At 44.1% G+C, this 9,421-nt stretch overlaps 1 protein-coding gene across 1 annotated transcript; it reads left to right on the plus strand.

Annotated features, from left to right (window-relative positions):
• Positions 1-1,815: 1,815 nt before the first annotated feature.
• LOC136506955 (disease resistance protein PIK6-NP-like) lies at positions 1,816-6,500 on the plus strand. The gene is made up of 3 exons (XM_066501831.1): positions 1,816-1,825; positions 2,083-3,023; positions 4,281-6,500. Exons 1-3 carry the CDS (start codon positions 1,816-1,818, stop codon positions 4,296-4,298), a joined length of 969 nt encoding a protein of 322 aa, XP_066357928.1. The 3' UTR covers positions 4,299-6,500.
• Positions 6,501-9,421: the final 2,921 nt, after the last annotated feature.

Genomic DNA, 9,421 nt, shown 5'->3' on the forward strand with positions numbered 1-9,421 from the left:
GCGATGTGCGGCGGCGGCGGCTGAGGGAGAGAGAGGTGAGAGGGAGAGAGAAATGAGAGAAAGAGGGAGAGAACGCGCGTCGGCCGGGCGCGGGTGAAATAAGGCGGCTTTGCCGAGTGCCAGATCGGTGGCACTCGGCAAAGTCAATTTTCTTCGCCGAGTGTCGTGATCTGGCACTCGGCGAAGTTTTTTTTTTAAAATCAGCAGCTCTTTGCCGAGTGCCAAATCGGCGGCACTCGGCAAAGTCAATTTTCTTCGCCGAGTGTCGTGATCTGGCACTCGGCGAAGTTTTTTAAAAAATCAGCAGCTCTCTGCCGAGTGCCAGCTGGGCGGCACTCGGCAAAAAAAAAATTTGGTTTTTTGCCACCAATTTTTTTTGAAACTTTAGTACACTACCACAAACAACATGTTTAAATTTGGGACATTTTCATTGCCTTTTGGCATATTTCTATAGTTTATTTTGTTTTGTTGAATTTTTCTAAAAAATGTAAGTTTGAACTGCACGTGCATCGAATAATGGATTATATTCATTCAAAAAATGTTATCCTTGTTTCTTAGTGTAAATTTAGGCTAAATCCAAGAACTGTCTCGAAATTTCGATCAACGTGCTCACGGGGCAACGCCACCAACTTGCGTGGGAGTGGTTTTTTAATTGTATAAAATGCGAACGAATTCCAAAAATCATGAAACTTGTCGAGTTGTCGCCGTATCGTATGCGTATGCCGTGGAAAAAATTTAAAAAAGTTTCGAGCACGTTGTCATGTACATCTCGAAACTTTTTCAACATACATGACAACGTGCATGACAAAGTTCCGAAAATCAACGTGCATGACAACGTGCTCGAAACTTTTTCAAATTTTTTCCACGGCATGCGCATACGATACGGCGACAACTCGACAAGTTTCATGATTTTCAGAATTCGTTGGCATTTTATACAATTAAAAAACCACTCCCACGCAAGTTGGCGGCGTTGCCCCGTGAGCACGTTGATCGAAATTTCGAGACAGTTCTTGGATTTAGCCTAAATTTACACTAAGAAATAAGGATAACATTTTTTGAACGAATGTAATCCATTATTCGATGCACCTGCAGTTCAAACTTACATTTTCTGGAAAAATTCAACAAAACAAAATAAACTATAGAAATATGCCAAAAGGCAATGAAAATGTCCCAAATTTAAATATGTTGTTTGTGGTAGTGTACTAAAGCTTCAAAAAATTTGATGGCAAAAAACCAAAAAAAAAATATTTTGCCGAGTGCCAAGTTTTGGCACTCGGCAAAATAAATTCTTTGCCGAGTGCCAAACGGGGGGGCACTCGGCAAAGAGGACGCCGCTGGATGCCGTTAAGCCCCCTGCCAATCTTTGCCGAGTGTCTGCCTTTGCCGAGTGCAGGTCTTAGCCGAGTACCAGGCACTCGGCAAATGCCTCTTTACCGAGTGCCAGCCACTCGGCAAAGGCCTCTTTGTCGAGTGCCATGTTTTGCCGAGTGCGACGCTCGGCAAAGCATGTCTTTGCCGAGTACCCGAAATTTGGCACTCGGCAAAGATTTTTGCACTCGGCAAATCACGTGTTTCCCATAGTGTAGTCGACTATAGATCATTTTGGCTAATTTTAGTCCAACTAGTAACTCACCATGTGGATCAAACATGCTCTAAATGCTATGGAAACTAATCATAGTTTCAATTTAGGACTAGCCTAATGAATGTTTAGCCTAAAAATAATTGCGGCCTCGCCTCCGACCACCTCAACGCGCGCGTAGATGCTCCGGATACTCGTTTCACGTGACAGTCTCAGGTCTCAACGCGGCGCCGCTCATGGCGTTTGGCAGATAGCTCGAGGCACCTGCCCTAGTCGCCACGGGGCTCATATGACTGGACGCCAGGACAGGACAGGCCGGTGGGACGAACACGTATTTTGGTCGGGCCAGCCACGCCCACGCGGTCTTGAGTTGCGAGTCCACGCACCCCCGTCTCATCGCGAAAGGCCGTTAGACTGAGACCTCCACTCCTCAGCAGCTCAGCTCCAGTCTCCAGGCCAGCAGCATAAATTTCTCCCCCTTCTCGTTCGGTTGTGCGGCACAGCACACTGCTTGTGGCTCTTTTTGTTACATTACACGGACACGGAGAAAGAGACAGTGAGAGAGAGCTATGGAGGCGCGGCGCAAACCTTGCTAAGCAACGCCGGGCGCCTGCTGAGCAAGGAGTACCAGCGGCTCCGTGGCGTCGGCGGCCAAGTTCTTGAGCTGCGGGACGAACTGGAGGCCATCAACGCCCTCCTCATCATGCAGTCCGAGGCAGAGGATGGGGCCGTGGACCGCTTCCTCCAGGTGTGCATGAGGCAGCTGCGCGAGGTTGCCTACGACGCGGAGGACTGCATCGACCTCTACACACTCCGCATCGAGTCCCGGCGGCCCAACGACGGCGTGCGCGCCTGGCTGGGACGCCTGCTCGGGACGCTCCTGTCTCGCCGCCGCCTCGCCGGCCAGATCGGCGCCCTCCGTGCCCGCGCCGTAGCCATCAGAGAGCGCCAGGCGCGGTTCGGCGTCAACCGAGACGCTCTGCGCCGCTGCTCCCCTCCTTTGCTGCCTGCTGCCCCCATGCCAGTGTCAGTGTCCGCTCCAGCTAACGACGCCGCCGACCGCCGCCACCGCCTCCTGGTCGGCATCGCGGAGCAGGCTCATAAACTGGCTGCACGGCTCAAGGCGCCGGTTGGCGACGAGGGTGAACGCAAGGCTGTTTTTTCCATCGTCGGGTTCGGCGGCCTTGCCAAGACGACGCTGGCCACAGAGGTGTGCCGGCTGCTGGAAGCGGAGTTCCCGTGGCAGGCTATGGTGTCGGTGTCTCAGGCCTTCCAGCCGACCAGGGACCTCAAGCTGTTGCTCACCAACCTTCTTCGGCAGGTCGTCAAGCCCGAAACAGCTGACGACAGGGGCATCAAGGAAGAGGCTGCCCTGGGTGCAATCCACGACATGGATGACAACGGGCTAGCCAAAAAAACTCGAGGAGCTTCTCGCGGACAAGAGGTATATAGACTATATACAGAGCTTAATTCTTTTTCTTCTAGTTACAAATTCTCTAGTCACTTTCAACAGCATCCTGAATTCCTGATTGATACCTGGAGCTATTAGAAAATTGGGAGACTTTAAGAATAGAAGTCGCCTCCCACGATTTCTATCAGTAGGGACGACGCTTAGTTTCTGGAGCTTTTGGGTGGATGTCAGGCTTAAGAAAAAGCTGTGGACAACACAGTTTTATTATTTAAACAAAAAAAACTAATGTTTTAATAATAGTACATCTTCAAACGAATTCTTTTTATTCAAAGTATGGAGAACTATTTAAGTTAAACCTTGATCCAACATCGAGGACCACCGATGATGCATTTTACTCTATCTATGGTCACGATGGTTAAATATGTATCTCTTTTCAGGTTTTACCATTGAAAAAATGGGACCTAAATTAATATTTTAATAAGTGGAGCATATGGAATTAATGGTCCATGGTATCAGCATTATTGATTAATTTTGTTATTATAATGGTATCTATGTATGTTTGAAGTAGGTATGTGTTCTTTAAGCTAGCTTTTATGCATAAATGCATAGGTAGGTAATTTATTAAAAGCAAATATTGGATCGAGTAACTAGGTCCATTTTTTAATAATGAAACGTTGATTATTTGCACAAGCATGTGTCTGGGAACTTTGAGTTCATTTTTGTATCTAACAATAGAAAAAATTAGAAATATGTTAGATCTAATGGCTATTGTAGTAAATTGCGATTATGAGTTAAATGGTATTATGTTCTGAATACTTATAAGAATCTATAATAATTATTTTTTCTAACATGGATTAAACGCGGGGCTTCAAATTAAAGGAGCTTCCAATTAATACGCACATTACAAAAAATAGACTTCCCATGGTAATGATACCATATTTACAGCATCTTACTATTACTAATAGAGTCTTCCTCTTAAAAGTCCACATCAACCCTAATTGGAAGTATAGCGCCTCTAATAATTGTCACTATTAGATCTATTCTAATTTTCTAATTACCACATCTGACATTGTGAAAATATTCGAAAGTCGCACCTTAAATTTAATTCGAAATTACCCACCTCTGCTATTATGATAACCTTTTTACGTATATTTAATAATAGTGATAACCTTTTTCTGAAAAAATAAAGAGACTCAACCTAAACGCTCCCATACATTTTGCACATGCAGGGTCATTAATTGCCTTATGGATATAGGACTCAACTAACTATATTATGCATGCTTAAACCAGGTACCTCATAGTCATTGATGATGTTTGGACCGCACGAGCATGGGAGGCAATCCAATCCAAGGTGCCAGAGAACAACAAGGGTACTAGAATCATCGTGACCACTCGGATAGAAACAGTGGCCAATGCATGCAGTCCTGGTACTGCTAGTGGCCATTGCATTCATAAAATGGAACCCCTTAAGCTTGAAGATTCCAAGAAGTTATTCGTCAGTGGAGTGTTTGGCTCCATGGATGCCACATACCCCAAGGAGTTTGAAGATGTCATGGGCGACATCTTGAAAAAATGTGGTGGGCTGCCATTGGCCATTGTCAGCATTACTAGTGTCTTGGTAGGGTACAAATCACCTGGAAGCAAAGATAAGTGGGATAGAGTCTGCAAATCACTTGGTTCTCATATGGAGATCCACCCTACCCATGAGGGGATGAAGCATATAGTCACACTCAGCTATAATCACCTCCCTCATGATCTTAAGAGCTGCATGATGTACTTCAGCATTTTTCCAAAGGACTATGTGATCAGAAAGGATCGACTACTGAATAGATGCATGGTTGAAGGATTGGTTCATCAGAAGCGGGGGTTGACTATGTGGGAGGTTGTAGAATCTTACCTGGACAAACTCTTGTGTAGGAATATGATTGAAGAAGCAGGCCATTTGGAGGGTCATGAGTGGAGGGAGCAAAGATATAGGGTGCATGACATGCTTCTTGAGGTCATGGTGTCCAAGTCTTTGGAGGCTAATTTTCTTAGTTTGCATGGAGGGCAGTATAATGGGATGTTGTATGACAAGATCTGTTTCCTCTTGATCCATTCTGACACAGAAAGTGTTGATTCTGTAGCAAAGAGAAATGTTAAAGGCCATAGAGGCGAGGATAATTTGAACATGCAGCATGTTCGATCACTGAGATTGTTACAACTCCATAGGCAACACAAGCTCCGAAAAAATCTAGGCAACTTCGTCCTCTTGAGTGTGCTTGACCTAGAAGACTGCGAGGGAGTATCAAACAATCATGTGAGCTATGCCTGCAATTTATACCTACTTAGGTTCCTAAGCTTGAGACGCACAAATGTAAGCAAGGTGCATAGGCAGATTGGCAATCTACAACATTTACAGACGCTTGATCTAGCTCACACGCTCCTTACTGAGCTGCTAGAAACTATCACAAAGCTAGAGAAACTCAAGGACATCCGGTTCTCCAACAAGGATGATTTTTGGGGTACTGTGTGGACTATGCCCCGAGGAATAAACAAAATGAAGGCCCTACGTGTGTTATGTAGGGTATGTCTTGGGAATGACTCTAAAGTTGCCCAAGATGTAGGTGAACTAGATCAACTACAACTTGACCATCGACAGCAACAAGACCATTGATGAGGAGGTTCTCGCAGAGCTTGCTCTGTCCATAAGTAAGATGCACTCCCTTCGGTGGCTCTTAATAGGACGACCTGGAAGTAGTGACGACGATGGCAAGATACTGAACTTTCTCCATCACCTGCCAACGCCACCACGACTCCTCCGAACCCTTTGGATCATCGTCAATGGGTTGCCCAGGTGGATCGGGTCACTCGCACATCTTGTTAGTTTTACTATGGTGCGTACAACCCTTATTGACGATGACCTCTTTGGCGTGCTGTGTATGCTGCCCAACCTCAAGACTTTGGGCCTGTTTGGATGGTGACTGCCAGGCAACTCAGAAGACAGGCAAGAATGCCAGGCGTCCGATTTCTTGTGCATGTGGCCAGGATGCGTTGCCTGGCAGGCAGCCAGGGGCCAGGGCGTCATCCAAACAGGCCCTTTGTGCGTGGGTTGGGAATGCTATAAGGACCGTGATGAGCTGGTTGCATGTGCCATCCACAAATTTCCGGTGCTCACGGACCTGATACTTGGAGGTTATCTACCCAAAGTTATCCAATTCGAGGAAGGATCCATGGCAATGCTTGAGATGCTTGAACTGGGCTTCGACTCTAGGTCCAGACACGTGGCGGAGGGAAGCATCGTTGGCATTGAACACTTGACCAGCCTGAAAAAGGTTACGGTCGATGGTGACAAGGACAACCGTGCACTATGCCACGCAATACTGGAGCAGCTAAAGGCAGCGAATGATAGGTCCTCGAGAGGTCCAACTCCAACCAATTCCAAATTGCAGTCAAATATTCGTGATTGTGTTGTCGTATCGCCTTATTTACTGTTCAAAATATCAAAATTGGTTGTCCGTGTATGTTTGTATCTAGTACTGCTACTTAATTTCTCTCTTGAATGTATCTTAAAAAATAAATTCCCTTGTTGGTGTGCAACCAAGTATTTGTGTGACTGTGTACACAGTTGTTTCAACTTGTGATTCAAGTGATCTCGGTCGTTGTGATCTATATCTATACCTAATACCAAAGAGATAAAATTTCTGCCACTAATAATTTTTCGTCCAACCTAAAACTTCTAAAGTGTCTTGACTTCTGCAATCATGGAACCATCTTTTTTTTTTTTTGTATGGAATATGATTCCGTCCGAGTGTTCTTTTCTGGTTCCTTTTTTTGTTTCTTTCTGTCTTTCTCCCTCAGATGGAAACCCACGTTCCGTTGTGTACCTGTTTTTGTCTCCATTTTTATAAACAAAAATAATAAATAACAAATATATAGTATTATGTATATTTAAACTATTTATCCTTCTCTATAATAAATAATCCGTGACTGAAATCTTAAATAATTTATCATCCAATCTATAATATATATATATATATATATATAGTGTTAAAGATGAGAAATTTCTTTTTATGTTGCTTTTAGAAACTCACTTCGGGCTCGAGTTCATCCTCCACATACATGTCAATAAACCTAATCCAAATTCGATTCGATAAACATACCATGTCTTACACGCGCCCTATGTGTTCCATATGTGATCTAACGACTCATGATCTGTGCTCATACGAGTTAGAACAACTCGTGTCCAATATATGAAGTACTATTCCAAGGTGTATCGGATTCATGGTTCCGTTGAATGTATGGGTATGTTTGCTAGTATAAGAAAAAAATAGAACTTTGTCAGCTAACGACGGATGCTCTGACCTTATCCGGCCACAACCTCCCGTCACCCTTCCTGCTCTCCCGCGTCGCAAGAGGTTCTTCTCGGCCGGGCATATATATACACGCCTCTGTACTGTCCAATTCTTTATTGGGTGGGCTTCGGCGCGTGTAGTGCGGCTTTCCAACCGTCGACCGTTGTATCTCGGTTTCCATCAGATATGTGAGTAGTCCTACCCGTGGGCGCCGACCGTCGACCGTTGTATCTCGATTGTCACAAGCCTCCATTAGGCCGTCCCCAACGCACCAGCATGTATAGCAAGCGGCCTTGCAATGACACATAGGCTCGGATGCCATCTGGAAGAGAGAGGTAATGGGGGGGGGGGGGGGGGGGGGGGATGATGGAGGCTTCGCAGTCTCTCAGCAGAAGAACCCAAAGTCTCGTCAGAAAAAAAGCATTAGCCTGGCTAGAAAGGAGAAAGGAGGATGACCCTTACTGGTGGGTAAGATGCAAAAGCAATTTCTTGAAAACGACATCTGAGGAGAGAGAGATAGCAGTGCGATCAGAAAGTAAATAGGATATGTTGGTCTGCGTCGTAGAATTTACTGTCTCAATTAATACGGATCTACGTGGAGCACATCTTTCAAGGTGAGGCCAACAATCGTTGTGCCTGCGTTGGTTTTGCTCTAAGGCCAGTTTTAATGAGAATTTTATAGAGTTTTATGGGCATTAAATATGCTGATATGGCACTGTCTTGATAAAGAGAGAAGATAAAAGTTTCATGGGAGTAGAGAGAGTTTCATGGGGATAAAACTCTTCTGCACTGTTTCCAAAATATGGGTGCGTTGGAAACTGGGAGATGAAACCCCCACTGAGACTGGCCTAAGAATTATTCTGGTCGTCGACACTACGTAGAAAACGATTTTTAGCAACGGTTCGATTTTTTTAGGGGCAGCTGGTGATGGAGCCGCGCCCTACAGTGGCGTGTTCGGGTGCCCAGACACCAGCCGCCCCTACAAATGAAACAGCAGGGGCGGCTGGTGTTACGAGCTACCCCTACAAATGGGGTCTGATTTGATGGGCGACTCAATCACCAGTCGCCCCTTGAAATGCTATTTGTAGGGGGCGGCTAGTGATTGAGCCGCCCCTAAAAATGGCCCCGTATTTATAGCTCCGATTTATAGGGGCGGCTCAATCACCAGCCGCCCCTACAAATGGCCTCCATATAAAATAGAAGCAGCACCTTCTTCTTCCTCGGGTCACTCACTTCAATCTGTGAAAGAAAGGTGGGGAGGCCTTGGGCATCTCCCAAAAATTGCTCTACTAAGGGGGGAAGGTTTTAGTCTCAAATCCTTTGGTGGAGAGGTTGTAGAAGGTAAGAAAATGCTATTCCACACTTTTTTGAAGTTTTAATGGTTGGTTAGTGAGTAATTAGAGTTTTATTTTTCTCTCTCTTCTATGGTGCTTGAGCTATTTATGAGCAAATTAGACCCAACTTTTAAATGTACTAGGATAAATTAGGGAGGAGAACAAGATCATACCCTTATTTGGTCCATGTTTCTTGATTTTAGTGAACCATTAGTTAGTTTTATGGATGTTTTATGTCATGTGATCTAGATCTAGGGTTTGATTTTTTTTTTATTAATTTTGTTTTTTTAAATTTATGTTTGATAAAATTGTACTAGGGTTTGTATGAAAGATATTGGGTAAAGTATAATTATTGCTAATTGTTGTCTTTGAAATTGTTTATTGTAATCAATAAATATGTATTTTAATTATTTATGGATAAATGGGCCATTAATTAATTTTCCTCTACCATGGTGTGTTTGTATGCTTCATGTAATTATATTAGATTTATATTCATATATATCTGAGGTATATACAATTATTCTCAAATAATTATTACTTTGATTCATTTTTATATATATCTGAATAAGTAGTCCTTTAATGTTTGTTTTATTGTTGTTGTAAAAGATAGAGTACAGGAACTCTTGGATGTATGGTTCGTTAAGGTTCAAGACAGGTTTCCGTGAAGAGGTGGATAAATTTATTGAAGCCGCAACGAAGCATGCAACGGCATTGAAAGAGAATAAGGATACAATTATTTGCCACTGTAAAGATTGCAAGAACC

The sequence above is a fragment of the Miscanthus floridulus genome, chromosome 15 (assembly GCF_019320115.1).
Source record: "Miscanthus floridulus cultivar M001 chromosome 15, ASM1932011v1, whole genome shotgun sequence".
In the NCBI taxonomy this organism is placed as follows: Eukaryota; Viridiplantae; Streptophyta; class Magnoliopsida; order Poales; family Poaceae; genus Miscanthus; species Miscanthus floridulus.